Source organism: Hemitrygon akajei, chromosome 3 (genome assembly GCF_048418815.1).
Source record: "Hemitrygon akajei chromosome 3, sHemAka1.3, whole genome shotgun sequence".
Lineage (NCBI taxonomy): Eukaryota > Metazoa > Chordata > Chondrichthyes > Myliobatiformes > Dasyatidae > Hemitrygon > Hemitrygon akajei.
In genome coordinates, this window is record NC_133126.1 from 208,178,615 (window position 1) to 208,200,523 (window position 21,909).

At 44.5% G+C, this 21,909-nt stretch overlaps 1 protein-coding gene across 4 annotated transcripts in view; it reads left to right on the forward strand.

The window, feature by feature from the left end:
- The window catches only part of LOC140725808 (lipoma-preferred partner homolog), a 466,117-nt gene that overhangs the window by 321,792 nt on the left and 122,416 nt on the right, over positions 1 to 21,909 (forward strand). For all 4 annotated transcript variants that reach the window (XM_073041777.1, XM_073041776.1, XM_073041778.1 and 1 more), the window contains exon 4: positions 20,010 to 20,126. In XM_073041777.1, coding sequence (XP_072897878.1) covers positions 20,010 to 20,126 — 117 coding nt within the window. The remainder of the gene's footprint in view (positions 1 to 20,009; positions 20,127 to 21,909) is intronic.

Here is a 21,909-nt window from a genome sequence, read left to right on the forward strand (position 1 = left end):
TGGTGGACACCATTGTGGTTCCTGGTGACCACATCTTCAGCAAGTGTTGGCTGCTTGAGGAACTCAGGCTCAAAGCTGATGACCTGGAATCTGAACTTCAAACACTGCGGCACATCAGGGAGGGGGAGAGTTACCTGGATTCTCTGTTTCAGGAGGTAATCACACCCATTAGATTAGCTGCCTCCAATTCGGTCTGTGCTCAGGGACAAGAGGGTGTGACTGCGAGTGAGGCGGGTAGTGGGATCCAAGAGACAGTGCTGGAGGAGCCTCAGCCCTTGAGCTTCTCCAACAGGTTGGAGATTCTTGTTCCCTGTGTGGATGAGAGTGGGGGCTATAGGAAGGATGAGCAACCTAACTGTGGCACTGTAGTTCAGAGAGCCCTTCAAGAGGAGGGAGAGAAGAGAAATGTAGTGGTAATTGGGGATAGTACAGACAGGGGAATAGACAGAGTGTAGCGATGTACTACATACAGAGCTAGAAACAACGACACGCAGTCGGTAAGTCGTTTCGAGACTAGTTTATTCAAACTTCGCGGCGCTGGCTTTTAATCCCTAGTTCCCGCCCTCTCCAGGCGGAAATGACGTCAGAGGTGCATTACCAAAGTCTCTTCCCGCACACGGGCTATTTGTGAGCCGGTTCGCCTGCGCAGAAAGTGGGTCACTACAAGAGTTCTGTGTCATGAGTGAAACAATCTGGTCCATTGGCTGCTTAGGTCTCGGGAAGACAATCTCTGGCCCCGCCAAACGTGTGAGATTGAGGTTCAGCCTCTGTTTGTGTGGATGCTGCATGATCCATTACCCTGTTACAAATAAGTTCCACAAAATAACAGACAGTACACCACATACAATTAAACAATTTAGCTTTATAATTCTTAATTTGACTAAAGGGTGAGTAAAGAAAAAGCGAAAAAAAGAAAAGGGCCCATATTAATGAAAGAGTCCAATGTGCACAAGTTGGAGCTCACCGTTTCCCTGTCACCGATCCTCCTGCGCTCCCCCTGGGCTTCATCGAATCACGGCCCCGTTCCAGGGAGGCCATGCTGCAACTATTCAGGGTACTGGTGAGGCTGCAACTCTACAGGGTACTGGTGAGGCCGCACCTGGAGTACTGTGTGCAGTTCTGGTCTCCATACTTGAGGAAGGATGTACTGGCTTTGGAGGCAGTGCAGAGGAGGTTCACCAGGTTGATTCCAGGGATGAAGGGGTTAGACTACGAGGAGAAATTGAATTGCCTGGGACTGTTCTTGCTGGAATTCAGAAGAAAGAGAGATCTTATAGAAACATATAAAATTATCAAAGGGATAGATAAGATAGAGGCAGGAAAGTTGTTTCCAGTTAAGTGAGACCAAATCTAGGGGAAAAGGCCTCAAGATTTGGGGGAGTAGATTTAGGATGGAGATGAGGAGGAACAGCTTTTCCCAGAGAGTGGTGAGTCTGTGGAATTCTCTGCCCGATGAAGCAGTGGAGGCTACCTCAGTAAATATATTTAAGACAAAGTTGGATAGATTTTTGTATAGTATGGGAATTAAGGGTTATGGGGAAAAGGCAGATAGGTGGAGATGAGTCCGAGACCAGATCAGCCATGATCCTATTGAATGGTAGAGCAGGCTCGATGGGCCAGATGGCTGACTCCTGCTCCTATTTCTTATGTTATATGTTCTTAACCCCTGCACTACCATGTCGATTTTCATAGGATTAACATCCCAAGTTATATTAGTGTTACTTTAACCCCTGCACTACCATGTTGGTTCTAATAGGACTGATGGGTGAAGTTCATACAGGGAGGTGATAGGTTTGCTCAGATACCGCTAGGCAAGAACAGACAGAAGAAATAAATGAATTGTACAAGGCATGTGCAGGGGCAAGGATCAGAAGGTTCCAGACAATGATCTGGAGGTTAAGAAGGAATTTGAGGTCCTTGCCTGTTTTTGGGAGGGAAACAAAGAGGTGCAGAAAGCACAGTTCGTGCACTGTGTACAGTTCTGGTTACCACGCCACTAGAAGTGTGTGAGGGAACTAGCGGAGGACAGAGATTCACAAGGTCCCTACTAATGTAAGTCAATTGTAGAGATGATAAGTTATGGGCGTCACGGCTAGGTGTTGCGGCTCACTGAGCCGGACGCGTCTGTTCTGCCCTGTATCTTGAACTAAAATCAAATAACCATGTCAAGTATGGAATAGTCTATTAAGGCCTTACTGAAGGAGATAGGTAAAACTGAAGCATTGCTAAAGTTGCTGAAGCTCCCAGCTGAATCTCTCCCTCTGCTCACCCACTGTTCCCAGAGAACAGGCCAAAACCATGTCAATAAGATTGCAAGGATGCAGAGAAATGGAGGGGCTTCCATTTAAAACAGAGATGCAGAGAAATTTCTTTAGCCAGAGGGTGGTGAATTTGTGGAATTTATTATCACAGATCGTTGTGGAGGCCAGGTCGTTGGGAGTGTTTAAGGTTGAGTTTGATAGGTTCTTGATTGAATGCGGCATTAAAGATTACGAGGAGAAGGCTGGGGAATGGGGCTGAGGAGGGGAAAGAAGGAACAGCTATGATTGGAAGGCGGAGCAGACTCGATGGGCCAAATGGCCTAATTCTGCTCCTATGTCTTATAGTCCTAGAAACAGAAATATAGAAAACCTACAGCACAATACAGGCCTTTCAGCCCACAATGTTGTGCCAAACATGTACTTATTTTAGAAATTACCTAGGGTTGCCCATAGCCCTCTATTTTTCTAAGCTCCATGTACCTATCCAGGAGTCTCTTAAAAGACCCTATTGTTTCCACCTCCACCACCATCGCCAGCAGCCCATTCCACGCACTCACCACTCTCTGAGTAAAAAACTTACCCCTAACATCTTCTCTGTTTCTACTTCCAAGCACCTTAAAACTGTGCCCTCTCATGCTAGCCATTTCAGCCCTGGGAAAAGGCCTCTGACTATCCATCCAATCACGGCCTCTCATCATCTTGTACACCTCTATCAGGTCACCTCTTATCCTCAGTCGCTCCAAGGAGAAAAGGCCAAGTTCACTCAACCAATTCTCATAAGGCATGCTCCCCAATCCAGGCAACATCCTTGTAAATCTCCTCTGCACCCTTTCTATGGCTTCCACATCCTTCCTGTAGTGAGATGACCAGAACTGAGCACAGTACTCCAAGTGGGAATATATATAGCTATAACATTACCTCCTATGCTCTAAACATTGAAATTGAGCTCGCATGCACCATTTGTGCTGGCATCTCATTCCACACTCTCACGACGCTCTGATTCCCCTTAAGCTTTTCACCTTTCACCCTTAACCCATGTCCTCTGGTTGTAGTCCCACCCAACCTCAGTGGAAAAAGCCTGTTTGCATTTATTCTGTCTATAGTCCTCATAACTCTGTGTACCTCTATCAAATCTGCTATATTCTACATTCTAAGGAACACAATCCTAACTGATTCAATCCTTCCTTATACCTCAGGTCCTCCAGACCTGGCAACCTCCTTGTAAATTTTCTCTGTACTCTTTCAACTGTGTTTACAGCTTTCCTGTTGGTAGGTGACCAAAACTGCGCACAATACTCCAAATGTCTTCACTAATGTCTTATACAACTTCAAAAGGACACCCCATCTCTTGTATGCAATACTTTATTTTATGAAAACCAATGTGGCAAAAGCTTTCTTTATGACCCTATCTATCTGTGACAACACTTTCAATGAATTATGGACCTGTATTCCCTGATCCCTTTGCCCTATCACACTCATCAGAGACCTACTGTTTACTGTGTCAGACCTACCCTGGTTGGTTCTACCGAACTGCAAAGCCTTGCACTTGTCTGCATTAAAATCCATCTGCCATTTTTCAGCCCATGTTTCCAGCTGATGCAGATCCCTTTCCAAGCCACAATACCTTCCTCACTGTCCAGTAGACCCCAATCTTGGTGTCATCTGCAAATTTGCTGATCAGAAAACCACATGAAACACCTTGGTTTCTTCGGCTGTGTAAGTCTAGAGAAGACAAACTTGTAAGGTTGAGGTGTGATCCCGCCCCAAACCCCCGTTTGTGTGGATGCTGTGTAATTCATTACCCAATTACAAATGAGTGCCATGAAATAACAGACAGTACACTGCATACGATTAAAAGATTTAGCTTTATAATTCTTAATTTGACTGAAGGTTAGTAACGAAAAGAACAAAAAAGAAAAGGGCCCATTTTAACAAAACATTCTGATGTGCACAAGTTGGAGCTCACAGTTTCTCCAAGTCACCAATCGTCAATCAATCTCACCCCGGGCTTCGTCGAATCACACTCCTGCTTGGGTTGAATCCAATCATCTTCTCTCTCCAGTGTCTTCCTTCTTCATCTCTTCTGAAACAAAAGCCCCAAGCCCAACCTTAATGTCCCTCACCAGAGAAACCTCCCCTTCAATTCAACCATCCTAACTGGATGGAACACATCTCTCCTAATCTTCAACAATAACCCAAACAAGCTGAAAACAAGCTCTCACAGAACTGCCAAAATGAAATACATACAACATAACAGTGAAAATATGAACTCGGGCGTCACACACAGTATCATTTAGATCATCGATATAGATGACAAACATCGACAAACTCAGCACCGACCCCTGCAGCAAACCACTAGTTACAGGATTCCTGTCAGAGAGGCAACCATCTATCACCACTCTCTGTCTTCTCCCACAAAGCCAATGTCTAGTCCAGTTTACTACCTCATCCTGAATGCCAAACAACTGAACCTTCTTGACCAGCCTGTCAAATGTGACTTTCTTAAATGCCTTACTAAAGTCCACGTAGACAACATCCACTGCTTCACCTTCATCCACCTTCCTGGTAACTTCCTCGAAAAACTCTATAAGATTGGTTAGACATGACCTACCACACATGAAGCCATGCTGACTATCCTTAATCAGTCCATGTCTATCCAAATACTTATATATCCAGTCCCTTGGAATACCTTCCAACAACTTTCCCTCAACTGATGTCAGACTCACCAGCCTATAATTAGAGCCTTTTTTTAAACAGCAGAACACCATTGGCTGACCTGCAGTCCTCTGACAGCTCTCCTGCCACTAAGGATGATTTAAATATCTCTTCATCTGGCTCCCAAAGGGTCTGAGGGAACACATTGTCGGGCTCTGGGGATTTATCCGCCCTAATTTACCTCAGAACAGCAGAACCTCCTCCTTGGTAATCTGTACAGGGTCCATGAAGTTGATGCTACTTTGCCTCACCTCTATAGACTCTGTGTCCATCCCCAGAGTAAATATGGATGCAAAAAGTCATTTAAGATCTCCCCCATCTGTTTTGGCTCCACACCTGGATTAGCGTTATGGTCTTAAGATCAATTTTCTCCCTTGGAATCCTTTTACTGTTAATATATCTGTAGAATCCCTGAGGATTCTCCTTCACCTTGTCTGCTAGAACTCCTGATTTCTCTCCTGTGTTCACTTGCATTTCTTATACTCCATAAGCACCTCATTTGTTCCTACCTGCCTGTAGCTGCTACATACTTCCTTTTTGCTCTTAAACAAAGCCTCAACATCTCTTGAAACGTTCTATACATGTTATCTTTACCTTTTATTCTGGCAGACACATGCAAGCTTTATACTCACAAATTTTTGTTTTTGAAGACCTTCAACATACCAAGTACACCTTCGCCAGGAAACAACCTGTCTCAGTCCACACTTGCCAGATCATTTCTGATACTATCATAATTGGCCATTCTCCAATTTAGACTATCAGCCCACAGACCAGATCTATCTTTTTGCATATTTACTTTGAAACTAATGGCATTGTGATCACTGGATGCAAAGTGTTCCCCTACACAAACTTCTGTCACCTGCCCTGTCACATTCCCTAATAGCAGATCCAGTATCACACACTCTCTCATTGGGACTTCTACATACTGATGAAGGAAACTTTGACAAACTCTATCCCATCTACTCCTTTTACAAGTAAGGGATTCCCAGTCAATATGAAAAGTTAAAATCACCTACTATAACAGCCTTACATTTCTTACAACAGTCTGCAATCTTTACAAATCTGTTCCTCTGAATCCCGCAGACTGTTGATGGTCTGTAATATAGCCCCATTAGCATGGTCATACCTTTCTTATTTCTCAGTTCCTGAGGCATTGATCGTGTGGATAGTCAGAGGCTTTTTCCCAGGGCTGAAATGGTTGCCACAAGAGGACGCAGGTTTAAGGTGCTGGGGAGTAGGTACAGAGGAGATGTCAGGGGTAAGTTTTTTACTCAGAGAGTGGTGAGTGTGTGGAATGGGCTGCCGGCAACAATGGTGGAGGCGGATACAATAGGGTCTTTTAAGAGACTTTTGGATAGGTACATGGAGCTTAGAAAAATAGAGGGCTATAGGTGAGCCTAGTAATTTCTAAGGTAGGGACATGTTTGGCACAACTTTGTGGGCTGAAGGGCCTGTATTGTGCTGTAGGTTTTCTATGTTTCTCCCATAACACCTCAGTGGTCGAGCTGACTAGTTTGTCTTGACAGAGCACTACTGTGACAGTTTCCTAGACCAGTAACGCCTTCTGTCCTCCTTAATCCCTCCCATTCTGTCAGGTCTAAATCAGTGGAAGCCCAGAACATTGAGCTGCCAGCCCTGTTGGCCAAAACTGGGTGTGACTTGATAGAAATTTAACAGAATCAGGTTTAATGTCACTGGCATATGTCATGAGATACATAATAAAAACCATATATATAATAAATAATGCAAAATGAAAGCAAACAAATAGTTAGTGTTCATGGGTTCATTGTCCATTCTGAACTCTAATGGCAGAAGGGGAGAAAGCTGTTCCTAAAACACTAAGTGTGGACCTTCAGGCTCCTATACCTCCTCCTTGATGGTAGCAATGAGAAGAGGGCATGTCCTGGCTGACAGGGGTCCTTAATGATGGATACCACCTTCTGACACTACCTTTTGAAGATATCATCAATGCTGGGGAGTCTGGTGCCCATGGTGGAGCTGACTGAATTTTCAACTTCCTGCAGCTTTTTTCCGATCCTGTGCAGTGGCCCCTCCATACCAGACAGTGATGCGACCAGTTAGAATGCTTTCCACGGTACATCTGCAGAAATTTGTACGGTAAACCTGTAGAAAATTACAAAACTCATATACCAGGTAGACAATTAGAGTTTCTTTCCCATGGTGGCCATGGGAATACCAGTGGGTCTGAATTTATGTTGAGAGGGCAATTATAAATAGGGTCATAAAGTCATGTATCAATACAAGCCATTCGGTCTATTCAATCCAAAATGGCCAGCCAGCAAGTCCCTATTTGACCGATATCCCGCCAAACCCGGCCCTATCCAATTGTTTCTTAAATGATACTATTGTACCCGCCTCTGGCAGCTCGTCCCATACACTCACCCCCTACTGTGAAAATGTTACTCCTCATGTCCCTATTAAATGTTATCCCCTCTCGCTATAAACCTGTGCTTTCTCATTTAGGACTCCTTTACCCTGCAGAAGAGACTGTTACCAGCATATATGCTCGCATATTTTAAACACCTTTATAAGTTTGGCCCTCATTAAAGGAGATGTGAGGGCCAGGTTCTTTTACACAGAGAGTGGTGGGTATCTGGGGTGCTGGTAGAGGCAGATACATTAGAGACTGAAGAGACTTTCGATAGGCTCATGAATGTGAGGGAAATGGAAGGATCTGGACACTGTGTAGGCAGGAGGGATTAGTTTAGTTGGTCATTTGATTACTATAGTGTGGCACAACATTGTGGGCCAAAGGGCTGTTCCTGTTCCTGACCTGTGGACCGTCTGCCAACTCTGCGGGATGCAGCTGTACAGCAGCTCTGTGCCAAGTGCATTGCGTCCCGAACCCAGGGAAAGTTTCTGTGATTAAACCATTATCAGCAACCCTTGTGTTCAGAGACCACCTTGGATGTTATGCTGACGCTTTAGATGGCATTGGTCAGACCACATGGAGTATTGTGAGTAGTTTTCAGCCCTTATCAAAAAAAGGATGTTCTGGCATTGGAAAGGGTCCCGAGGAAGTTCACGATAATGATTCCAGAGTTGAAAGGGTTAACATATGAGGAGTGTTTTATGGTTCTGGACCTGCACTCACTGGTGTTTAATAGAATGTGGGGGGGGGGGGGGTCTCATTGAAACCTATTGAATATTGAAAGGCCTAGATAGAGCGGGTGTGGCGTGGACCAGACCGCACAGCCTCAGAATGGAGGGATGTCCATCTAGAACAGAGATGAGATGGAATTTCTTTAGCCAGAGGGTGGTGAATCCGTGGAAGTCATTGCCACAGACGGCTGTGGAGGCCGAGTCACGGGGTATATTTAAAGTGGAGGTTGATAGATTCTTAATTCGTCAGGGCATGAAAGGTTATGGGTTGAAGGCAGGAGACCGGGACTGAGAGAAAATAAATCAGCCATGATGGAATGGTGGAGTAGACTTGATGGGCCAAATGGCCTTAACTCTGCTCCTTTGTCTTATGGTTTATGGTCATATGGGTCTACAGCCGGCACAAGGCAACCCAATCCTGCTGCTAAAACAGCAACAACACAGCGATTCACATCAAAATCAATAAAGTGTCTGTTTCAAACTGTTATCAATTCAATGTTTATTATCCTGGCGGCCAAGTGCCGTTAAAGTCCGTCTGCTGGTGTGATAGCTAAAGTTTAGAGTCACTGTGAGGAGCTGAGATTCCCAGTGACTGTCTGCCATTGCACACAGATCAGTTATTACAAGACACAGCCGAATGTTGCTTTTAAGTCAGTTTATTATTTGCTCATGTACTTGTTCTTGCGGAAACGTGGCTGCAGGACACGCACCATCGCCCTCCAGGACATGACGCTCAGGGACTGGGGCTAGATGATCACTTTTTTCTGACTGTATGTTTTAGTGCTATGGTGGTTCACTAAAGAGTTGGGGACTCTCTCGATCTGCAATGGATCATGCCTGCAGGTCTGGAAACAGGAATACAGCTCTGCAGAACCTCAGTTAATAACGCTGTGAAAGTGGTGAAAGCCACTGCCATGATTCAGCCAGAGGGAGACTTCAACAACAATAGCCAGGCAGCCTGGAGTTCCCTACAAACTCTTGCCAACTTCAAACAGAAGGGCTCCCAAGTCCCCTGACCCCCACCTTGGCCAGTCAGCTCAGTCAGTTTTACAGCAACACACACAAAATGCTGGAGGAATTCAACAGGCCAGGCAGCATCTGTGTAAAGAGTAAACAGTCGACTTTTCAGGCTCAGACCCATCTTCAGGACTGGAAAGAAAGATGAGAAGTTGGAGGACAGCAGAGATCAGAGAGTGAGGGCAGTGAGAGAAGGTTTCACTGAGCACCCATCGAAGATTTAAAGATCTTCAGAGTAGACTTCACAGTGAAGCAGCATCAGAAACACAAGAAAATCTGTAGATGCTGCAAATCTGAGGCAAAACACACAAAATGCTGGATTAACTCAGCAGGCCAGGCAGATTATTTTGACCTCTCATTTTGTTTTCCAGTCGTGATGAAGGGTCTCGGGCCCAAACGTCGACTGTTTATTCATTTCCATAGATACTGAGTTTCTCCAGCATTTTATACGTATTGCCTTGCATTTCCAGCATCTGCTGGTTTTCTGGTGTTTTCAATCAATTTTACTGTCAGTTTGATATGGACAATCAAAATCAATCTCATCTCACTTTCTCTGATTCCGGTATGCTGAGTCCCAACCTACTCCCTTTCACAATCACTCAAATGTTGCCTCCCCTCTCCCTCCATCCCACCCTATTCCTTCTGTGAAGCAAGAAAACTTTTACAAACCATTTGGAAAACAGAACTTTTGGAAAGCTGCAAGCCCTGATGGTGTCTCACTTGGTACTCTAAGGCACTGTGTGGATCAGACTGCACCCATCTTCACTGAGATATTTAACACCTCTCTGAAGTGCTTTGGACTGCTTTAAAGTTGCTCCATTTCCTATGTGAGGAACTTGTTTGTGGAGATTAGCTCCACCTTCAACACTGTTGTTCCAGAGTTACTCCACAGCAAGCTCACCCAGCTTGCTGTACCCTGCAGTATCTGTCAGTGGATTACGAACTTCTTGACAGAAAGGAAGCTCCTACTTGTCCAATCCAATGTCTAAAAGCACAGGTTGTCCTCAGAGCTGAGTTCTTTCACCCCTGCTGTTCTCACTTTATACAAAGGTCTGTACCATCACCGACAAACCCTAAAGTTCACAGATAACATGACTGTAGTTGGTCTCAGCTCTAACAACGATGTGAGTTGCTATCAAAAAGAGGCAGACCACCTTATGGCATAATGCTTAATGCTTCAAGTTTTTAAGAGCATAGTGGAAATAACCGTATAACTATATAACCGTATAACAATTACAGCACGGAAACAGGCCATCTCGGCCCTTCTAGTCCATGCCAAACGCTTACTCTCACCTAGTCCCACCGACCTGCACTCAGCCCATAACCCTCCATTCCTTTCCTGTCCATATACCTATCCAATTTTACTTTAAATGACAATACTGAACCTGCCTCTACCACTTCTACTGGAAGCTCGTTCCACACAGCTACCACTCTCTGAGTAAAGAAATTCCCCCTCGTGTTACCCCTCAACTTTTGCCCCCTAACTCTCAACTCATGTCCTCTTGTTTGAATCTCCCCTACTCTCAATGGAAAAAGCCTAACCACGTCAAATCTATCTATCCCCCTCATAATTTTAAATACCTCTATCAAGTCCCCCCCAACCTTCTACGCTCCAAAGATGAGGATTGATCTCTGCCAACAGCCCCCTACCTGCTCCATCCTTGGAAATTCATTAATGCTCAGGCTCTGTCTTGGGGACCACCATTCCTGGGGATCGTAATTGAAGGGGAAAAGCATGTTACTTTCATTGTTAGGGAAGCCCAGCAGAGACTGTTCTTCCTCTGTCATCTTAGGAAACTTAACATCTCAGGGCATATCCTGATGAATTGTTACTCAGCCATCACTGACCACCTCTATCACCATTTGGTTTCCCAACACCTCCTCCCAAGTCCAGCAGAGAGTGGTCCACTCAGTGGGGAAGATCATTGGCTGTCAGCAACCAACATTAAAAAATCTGTTCATTGCCAGAGCAAAGAAAAGAGCTAAAAAAAATTACTGCCGACTCCACCCACCCTGTTGGTCACCTATTCATCAAGGCCATCAGGGAGACGCTACAAGTCCATCACTACCAGGTCTACACGTCACCTCTGAAGCTTCATTCCTGTAGCTCTCAACAAACTCACTCAGGTGTGATACCCTGACTGTCCCTGAGCAACATCCGTTCAATGGCCTTCTCTGCTCTCCTTGTTCCGTGATAATTATTGAGTCTGTTCATATAGAGCAAACACGAGGAAATCTGCAGATGCTGGAAATTCAGACAACACACACAAAATGCTGGTGGAACAGAGCAGGCCAGGCAGCATCTATAGGAAGAAGTACTGTCGACGTTTCAGGCCGAGATCCTGACGAAGGGTCTCGGCCCGAAACGTCGACAGTGCTTTTTCCTATAGATGCTGCCTGGCCTGCTGTGTTCCACCAGCATTTTTTGTGTGGAGTCTGTTCTTATGTTTACATTTATTTCACATCGATCATTGACGTTTGAACATTTCACTGTTCTGCTAATTGTTGAACAGGGATTGATTAGGGAGAGTCAGCATAGCTTTGTGCGTTGGTCATTTCTAACCAATCTTACAGAGTTCTTCAAGGAAGTTATCAGGAAAGTTGTTGAAGGCAAGGCAATAGATGTTGTGTACATGGACTTTAGCAAGACATTTGACAGGGATGTCGGTCAAGAAGGTTCAGTTGCTCGGCATTCAGAGTGAAGTAATAAATTTTATTAGACATTGGCTTTGTGGGAGAAGCCAGAGAGTGGTGATAGATGGTTGCCTCTTTGACTGGAGGCCTGTGACTAGAGGTGTACTGCTGGTTTCAGTGCTGTTTGCCATCTATATCAATGATCTGGATGATAATGTGGTAAACTGGATCAACAAATTTATAGATAACACCAAGATTGAGGATCCAGTTGACAGCAAAGAAGGCCATCAAAGCTTGCAGCAGGATCTGGACCAGATGGAAAAAATGGCAGATAGAATTTAATGCAGTTCTTGTCTCCTTACACTGGCTTTGGAGGCAGTGCAGAGGAAGTTCACCAGGTTGATTCCAGATATCAGGGGGTTAGACTATGAGGAGAGATTGAGTTGCCTGGGACTGTACCTGCTGGAATTCAGAAGCATGAGAGGAGATCTTATAGAAACCTAAAATTAAGATGGATAGAGGATTGGCTGATTGGCAGGAGGCAAAGAGTGGGAAGAAAGGGGGCATATTCTGATTGGCTGCGGCAACTAGTGGTGTTCAACAGGGGTCTGTGTTGGGACAGCTTCTTTTTACTTTGAATGTCAATGATTTGGATGATGGAATTAATGGTTTGTGGCGAGGTTTGCAGATGATACCAAGATAGATGGAGGGCAGGTAGTGTTGAGAAAACAGGAAGGCTGCAGAAGGACTTAGGAGAATGGGCAAAGTGGCAGGTGGAATGTGTCTGGTCATGCATTTTGGTGGAAAGAATTAAGATGCTGACTAGGTAGGAAATTAAAACATCACAGGTACAAAGTGACTTGGAATTCCTTGTGCAGGATTCTATAAAGGTTAACTTACAGAATGAGTCGGTGGTAAAGAAGACAAATGCAATGTTATCATTCATTCTGAGAGGACTGGAATATAAGAGGAGGGATGTAATGTTGAGGCTTTATAAGGTGTTGTCAGACTGCATGGCTATTGAGCTGTTTTGGGTACCTTAATTTAAGAAAAGATGTCCTGGCATTTGGAGAAGATACAAAGGCTGTTTACCAGAATTATGCCAGGAATGAAAAGGTTAACATGTGAGGGGAATTTTATGACTCTGTGGAGTTTAGAAGAATGACAGGGGATCTCTTTGAAGCCTATTGAATATTGTAAGGCTTAGATAGAGTGGGTGTGCAGAGGATGTTCCCTCTAGTGAGGAAGTCTAGGACCAGAGGGCACAGCCTCAGAATAGAGGAACATCCATTTAGAACAGAGATGAGAAGGAATTTCTTTAGCCTGAGGGTGAATCTGTGAAGTTCATTGCTACGGACGGCTGTGGAAGCCGTCATTAAGTATATTTAAAGCAGAGGTCATAGGCTCTCAGTTAGTTAGGGCGTCAAAGGTTACAGGGAGAAGGTAGAAGAATGTGGTCGAGAGGGATAATAAATCAGCCATGATGCAATGGTGTATCAGACTTGACGGGCCAAATGGCTTACCTCTGCTCCTACAGTATATGGTCTTACGTTCTTATTTGGGAATACAGTTACACAGTTTCTTGAAAATAGCATTACAGGTAGATAGGGTTGTAAAGAAAGCTTTTGCACATTGACCTTCATAAATCAATGTTGTGAGTACAGGAGGTGGGATCACAAAAGTGAGAAATCTGCAGATGCTGAAGATCCAAAGCAACACACACAAAATGCTGGAGCAACGCAGCAGAGCAAACTGCTGATGTTTTGGGCCAAAGCCCTTCATCAGGACTGTACGGAAAGCTGAGAAGTCAGAGTAAGAAGGTGTGGGGAGCAGAGGAAGAAGTACAAAGTGGCAGGTGATAGGTGAAACCAGGAGGGGGGAGGTGTGGCAAGTTGATTAGTGAAAGAGATACAGTGCTGGAAGAGGGGGAATCTGCTGAGAGAGGGCAGAAGACTAATGAAGAAAGGGAAGGGGAGGAGATAAAATGGGAGAGGGAAACAGGAATAAGGAAATTTGGAGGGGAGGGGCATTTACTGGAAGGTTGAGAAATGGATGTTCATGCCATCAGGTTGGAGGTTACTGCCCAATGAGCATTGCCTCCTCTACTGCCGCAATCAGGCCACACTCATGTTGGAGGAACAACACCTTATATTCCATCTGGAATATAAGGGCATGAACATGGATTTCTCTAACTTCCAGTAATTGCCCCCCTTCACCATTTCCCATTCCTGTTTCCATCTCTCAGCTTATCTCCTTACCTGCCCATCACCTTCTCCTCCTTCCCTTTCTTCCCTGGTCTTCTATCCTCTCCTATCAGATTCCCCCTTCTCCAGCCCTTTCTTTCTTTCACCATTCAACCCCAGCTCTTTTCTTCAATCCCTCCCCTTCTCCTGGTTTCACCTGCCGCCTTGCACTTCTCCCCCCCCCCCCACTTTCTCACTCTGACTTTTCATATTTCTCCTATATCCTGACAAAGGTTCAGGCCCGAAACGTTGACTATTTATTCCTTTCTATGGATGATGCCTGGCCTGCTGAGTTCTTCCAGCATCTTGTGTGTGTTGCAAAGGAGTTGAGATGTTATGTTGAAATTGTGTTAGACATCGGTGAGGCCTGATTTGGAGTATTGTGTGCAGTTCTTATCACCTATCTACAGGAAAGATGCCAATAAGATTGAAAGAGTATAGAGAAAATTTACAAGGATATTGCCAGGACTTGAAGACCTGGTTATAGGGAAAGGTTTGGAAGAGTGGGCAAAAAAGTAGCAGATGGAATACAGTGTTGGGAAATGCATGCTATTGCATTTTGGTAAAAGGAACAATAGGGCAGACTGTTATCTGACTGGGAAGAAGGTTCAAACATAAGAGGTGCAGAGAGACTTAGGAGTCCTCGTGCAAGATTCCCAGAAGATTAATTTACAGGTTGAGTCTGTGGTAAAGAAAGCAAATGCAATGTTGACATTTATTTCAAGAGGAATAGAATATAAAAGCAAAGAGATCATGCTGAGCCTTTATAAGACACTAGTCACTTGGAGTATTGTCAACAGTTTTGGGCCCCATATCTCAGAAAGGATGTGTTGTCATTGGAGAGAGTCCAGAGGAAGTTCATGAGGATGATTCTGGGAATGAAGGAGTTAACATATGAGGAGCGTTTGGCAGCTTTGAGCCTGTACTCAGTGGAATTTGGAAGAATGCGGGGTGATCTCATTGAAACCTACTGAATGTCAAAAGGACTAGGTAAGGTGGATGTGGAAAGGGTGTTTGTTATGGTGGGGGTATCCAGAACTAGAGGGAAAGATTCAAAATTGATGGGCAATCCTTTAGAACAGAGATGAGGAGGAATTTTTTTTAGCCAGAGAGTAGTGAATCTGTGGAATACTCTGTCACAGACTGCGGTGGAGACCAAGTCCGTGGGTATATTTAAGGTGGAAGTTGATCGTTTCCTGATTGGTCAGGGCATCAAAGGATATGGTGAGAAGGCAGGTGTATGGGGTTGAGTGGGATCCAGGATCTGCCATGATGGAATGTCGGAACAGACTAGATGGGCTGAATGGCCTAATTCTGCTTCTAGGTCTTATGATCTTGTAGTCTAAGATTGAGTAGGTTAGGAGATTATTCCCTGGAACATAAGAGAATGAGGGGAGATTTAATAGAGGTATATAAAATTATGAGGAGTATAGAAAGGGTAAATGCAGGCAGGCTTTTTTCCCACTGATCAACTCACAGAAAATACTGGAGAAACTCAGCAGGTCAGGCAGTATCTATGGATGTTGACATTTCAAGCCGAGGCCCTTCATCAGGACTGGAAAGGAAGGGGGAAGATGCCTGAATAAAGAGTTGGTGGAGGGGAAGGAGGTCTAGCTGGAAGATGATAGGTGCAGCCAGGCGGTTGGGAAAGGTAAATGGCTGGAGAAGAAATCTGATAGAAGAGCAGAGTGGACCATGGGAAAGGGCAGGTTAATAGTTTGGCACAGACTAGATGGGCTGAAGGGTCTGTTTCTATGCTGTAGTGTTTTGTGACTCTGTGAGTCTATGAATCACCTTCCTGGTGATTTATATCATGATCTATCCTTAGAGGATATTCTTCCTTGTCCATATTCTGCATCATCTGCAATCTAACAACATTCAAATCCTAGCCATTACTGTGGATTTTATCTGCTATCAGTGGATTAGTTGAGCAGAGTGCAAGTGGAACTGACTTTTTGTAGACAAGTAAATTACTACAAATTATTTCCTCTGAACACATTTTGAAGTTTGATTTTCATAATACCTCGTTTGCTGAAAGCTGTTTTTTTTAGTGATGTGGTCTGTGTTTCACTGGCTCTTTGAGGGCTCAACCATGACATATGGGAGCAGAATTAGGCCATCAAGGCCCATCAAGTCTGCTCTGCCATTCCATCATGGCTGAGCCTTTCTCCCCCTCCCTGGCCTTCTCCCCGTAACCTTTGACGCTGTGTCTAAACAAAAATCTATCAAGCTCTGCCTTAAATACACCCAATGACCTGGCCTTCACAATGCCTGTGATAGTAAACCCTTTGGCTAAAGAAATTTATTGCATCTGTTTTGATAGGGCACCCCCCTATCCTGAGGCTGTGCCCTCTCGTCCTTGACTCTCCTTTCCACACCTACTCTGTCTGGGCCTTTCAACATTCAAATGGTTTCAATGAGATTCCCCCCCACCCCAACCCCCCCATCCTTCTAAATTCTGGTGAGTAGAGACCCAGAGCTATCAAATGCCCCTCATATGAAAATGGACAAGGGAGAGCCAGTGGATGTAGTGTACCTGGACTTCCAGAAAGCTTTTGATAAGGTCCCACATAGGAGATTAGTGGGCAAAATTAGAGCACATGGTATTGGGGGTAGGGTATTAACATGGATAGAATATTGGTTGGCAGACAGGAAACAAAGAGTAGGGATTAATGGGTCCTTTTCAGAATGGCAGGCAGTGACTAGTGGGGTACCGCAAGGTTCGGTGCTGGGACCCCAGTTGTTTACAATATACATTAATGATTTAGATGAAGGGATTAAAAGTAACATTAGCAAATTTGCAGATGACACAAAGCTGGGTAGTAGTGTGAAATATGAGGAGGATGTTAGGAGAATGCAGGGTGACTTGGACAGGTTGGGTGAGTGGGTAGATGCATGGCAGATGCAGTTTAATCTGGATAAATGTGAGGTCGGGGTGCTTTCACTATGTGCTGTGTCTGCGAGGCTGAGTCCGGCGGTGTCTTGGAAGTCCATAGCGGGGGTATTCCCTTTTGCCGCCGGCGTGGGATGATGAGTCTATCGGGACCCTGAGAACTTGTGGAAACTGTGTGGTGATTTCTTTTGAACTTACAGTCTTTTAACATCTTTGGACTATTTTTTACTGTGTCCATGGTCTGTTTTTTTTTATCAATTATGGTATTGTCTGCACTGTTATAACTATATGTTAACTATAACTATATGTAACTATGTGGATTTGTGTAGGTCTTGTAGCTTTAGTTTTTGGTTTGTTGGGTGGTAGAGTTGGTCTCCTGACTTGGTGTGTCTGGGTAATCTTGTTTTGTCTGGTGAGTTTGGAGCTCCTTTCCGGGGAACGCGATAAGATGGTAGCGCGATATTAATACGCAGCAGCCTCTCCGGACTCTGGATTGGGGATTGCCAAACGTTATGTAGATTTTCTGGTGTAGTCTGTTTTGTCGTGTGCTTTTGTGATATCATTCTGGAGGAACGTTGTCTCATTTTTTAACTGCATTGCATTCGTGGTTTCTAAATGACAATAAACAAATTCAATTCAATTCTACTGTGCCTATTATCTTGTTTATTATTTATTGTAATGCCTGCACTGTTTTGTGCACTTTATGCAGTCCTGGGTAGGTCTGTAGTCTAGTGTAGTTTTTTCTGTACTGTCTTTAGGTAGTTCAGTGTAGTTTTTGTATTGTTTCATGTAGCACCATGGTCCTGAAAAACGTTGTCTCATTTTCACTGTGTACTGTACCAGCAGTCGTGGTCGAAATGACAGTTAAAAGTGACTTGACTTGAACTGTCCTGACCTAGACTACTGTTCAAAATGCTCAAGGTGAGGCATCATCAGAGCCTTATAAAGCCTCAGCATCACATCCTTGCTCTTGTATTCTAGACCTCTTGAAATGAATGCTACCATGGCATTTGCCTTCCTCACCAACTCTACCTGCAAGTTAACCTTCTGCATAAGGACTCCCAAGTCCCTTTGCATCTCAGACTTTTGGATTTTCTCCCCAGTTAGTCTGCAGATTTATTTCTACTACCAAAGTGCATGACCATGAATCTTCCAACATTGTATTTTATTTGCCACTTTCTTTCCCATTCTTCTAGTTTGTCTAAGTCTTTATGCATCCTATCTGTTTCCTCAACTGTTGGAAAGACATGGCTGTGGGGGGAACCCAAGTGCTGGACGCAGGCACGGAGGCTGGATCGAGAGGCATTAGCACAGTCACGAGCGTGGAATTGGTATCCAGGAGAGTCTTGACACGGAGACAAGATTCATGTAGAGAATCCAGGGAAACGATGAGGAACTTAGAACTGACAGTCCTAAAGAACCATGAAACAAGGTTACTCATACAAGAGTCGACCAACGAACTGGCTGTTCCTTGTTATGATTCCAGGGTTTTTATCCTGCAGTAACTAATGGAAGGCAGGTGTGTGTAATTAGTGGAACTGAGAATGATTGGAAATCAGTTGAGGGGATTGAAGCCCAGTTACTGAGGTAATAGCAAGGTGGGGAATTGCCAGGCGGGATCATGACATCAATACAACCTGCCACTCCACCAGTCTTCACATCATCTGCAAACTTGGTAACAAAGCCATCATCTAAATCATTGATATACAGCAGGAAAAGAAGTGGTCCCAACACTGATCCCTGCTGAACACCACTAGTCACTGGCAGTCAACTAGAAAAGGATCCTTTTATTCCCACTCACTGCCTCTTACCAATCAGTCAATGCTCTAACCATGCTGTTAACTTTCCTGTAATAACATTGGCTCTTAACTTGGTAAGCAGCCTCATGTGTGGCACCATGTCAAAGGCTTTTTGAAAGTTCAAATATACAACATCCACTGCATCCCCTTTATCTATCGTACTTGTAATCTACTCAAAGAATTCCAACAGGTTTGACAGGGAAGATTTTTCCTTAAGGAAACCATGCTGACTTTGTCCTATCTTGTGCTGTGTCACCAAGTACTCCATCACTACATCTGTAATAATGATGACATCTATAACCTGTCAACAAGCAACATTTTATCCAGAGCATCACACGGCATGCTGGAGGAAATCCGCAGGTCAGGCAGCGTCTATGGAAATCAATAAACAGTCGACATTCCAGACTGAGACCCTTCATCAGGAATGGAAAGGAAGGGGGAAGAAACCAGAATAAGAGGTGGGGGGAGGGGGTTAGGAGGACCAGCCACTTGAGGGGTGAGGGAGGGGGGGGGGATGAAGTAAAAGCTGGAAAGTGATGGGTGGAAAAGGTAAAGGGCTGGAGAAGAAGGAATATGACAGGATAGGAGAGTGAGCCATGGGAGAAAGGGCTGTTAAACCTGATTCTGATTCTAACTTGCTAAATTTCCTTAGCCCCCTGCAGAAGTCAAGGCATTGATAAGCTTTCTTGGCTGGCACAGAATGACATTCACTCCTTGGAGCTTGACGATCTCAACACTGTTTAATACAGAGAAAGGTGCTGGAAAAGGGCCAGTAACATCATGAAGGAGATCACCCACCCTGCTCATGGACTGTTTGTCCCACTTCCATCAGGGAGGAGGCTGCGTAGCATCCACACCAGGACCACCAGACCCAAAAACAGTTGCTTTGCCCAAGTAGTGAGGCTGATCAACACCTCCACACACTAACCCACCTTCCACACACCCAACCAACACTACTTTATCATTTCCTGCCAGTCACCTTATGTACAGACACTCCTGTGTCTAGTGTCATTTTATAGACATACATACAATCTATGTATATAAACTGTCTTATGTATCTATAATTATTGTGTTTTATATTACTGTGTTTTTTTTGTGTTGCATCGGATCTGGAGCCACAATTTTTTTGTTCTCCTTTAGACTTGCATACTGGAAATAACGCTAAACAATCCTGAATCTTGAAGGTTTAAACGTTCAGTACCATATGTTTTATGGTTTGATTAACTGCTAGGATGCAAAAGATAGATGGGCTGTGTGGCCTCCCCGTCTGAGGATGAGGAGGTTTAGTTGCTGTCCGCAAACTGACCTGTTGCTGTTCTTTCAGATGGGGAAGAAGAGCCTGGAGGAAAGACGCTCGAGTCTGGACGCAGAGATCGATTCACTGACCAGCATCCTGGCCGATCTCGAGAGCAGTTCGCCGTACCAGCCTCGGCCTCGCCAGGTAAGGAACACTGAGTTTGCCAGGGAGCGCTGGCACCAGCCTGGTGCACTGACGGGTGGGTACATGACAGGTTACTCAAGGCAAGATATGCGGTGTTGCCAAGAGCACATTCTCCAGGGCAGGAGCCAACAGAGAGGGTGGAGTATTGTTGAGAGCAGTGGAGCAGTAACAGGAAAGTCATACACTTGATCTTTTGACGATTGAGTGGGCCCAATGCTATAGGGTTTGAACCAGACAAATGTGAAGTGTTGCAACTTGGTAGGTCAAATGTAAAGAGACTGTTAAGCGCAAGACCCTTAACAGTGTTGATGAGCAGAGGGATCTAGGGGCCCGTGTTCACAGCTCCCTGAAAGTGGCTGCACAGTTGACAGGGTGGTCATTTGGCATGCTTCCTTTTATTAGACAAGACATTGTTCAAACAACAGCAAGTTATGTTGCAGCTTTATAAAACTCTGGAGTATTGTATACAGTTCTGGTCACCCCATTAGAGGAAGGATGTTGAAGCTTTGGAGAGGGTGCAGAAGAGATTCACCAGGATGCTGAATCCTGGTGAGAGGCTGAACAAACTTGGATTGTTTTCTCAATCCTGCTCATAATACTTCAAGTGAGGCTCACCACTGCTTTACAAAGTTTCAACATTACATCCTTTGCTTTTATATTCTAGTCCTCTGAAACAAATGCCAACAATGCATTTGCCTTCCTCACCACAGACTCAACTCGCAAATTAACCTTTTGGGAATCTTGCACAAGGACTCCCAAGTCCCATTGTGTTTCAGTTATTTATATTTTCTCTCCATTTAGAAAATAGTCAAAATTTTGATTTCTTCTACCAAAGGTCAAGCCTTACACTTCCGACTTTGGTAAGTTGATGGAAAAGATCCTGATTGGCAGGATTTATAAACATTTGGAGAGGCTTAATATGATTAGGAACAGTCAGCATGGCTTTGTTAAAGGCAGGTTGTGCCTTACAAGCTTGATTGAATTTTTTGAGGATGTGATTAAACACATTGATGAAGATAGAGCAGTAGATGTATATGGATTTCAGCAAGCAATTTAATAAGGTACTCTATGCAAGGCTTATTGAGAAAGTAAGGAGGTGTGGGATCCAAGAGGACCTTGCTTTGTGGATCCAGAACTGGCTTGCCCACAGAAGGCAAAGAGTGGTTGTAGACGGGTCATATTCTGCATGGAGGTCGGTGACCAGTGGTGTGTCTCAAGGATCTGTTCTGGGACCCCTTCTATTCATGAGTTTTATAAGTGACCTGGATGAGGGATGGGTTAGTAAATTTGCTGATGACACAAAGGTTGGGAGTGTTGTGGATATTGTGGAGGGCTGTCAGAGGTTACAGTGGGACATTGAAAGGATGCAAAACTGGACTGAGAAGTGGCAGATGGAGTTCAACCCAGATAAGTGTGAAGTGGTTCATTTTGGTAGGTCAAATACGATAGCAGAATATAGTGTTAATGGTAAGACTCTTGGCAGTGTGGTTGATCAGAGGGATCTTGGGGTCCGAGTCCATAGGACACTCAAAACTGCTGCGCAGGTTGACTCTGTGGTTAAGAAGGCATACAGTGTTTTGGCCTTCATCAACCGTGGGATTGAGTTTAAGAGCCGACAGGTAATGTTACAGACCCCACTTGGAATACTATGCTCAATTCTGGTCACCTCACTACAGGAAGGATGTGGAAACTATAGAAAGGGTGCAGAGGAGATTTACAAGGATGTTGCCTGGATTGGGGAGCATGCCTTATGAGAACAGGTTGAGTGAACTCAGCCCTTTCT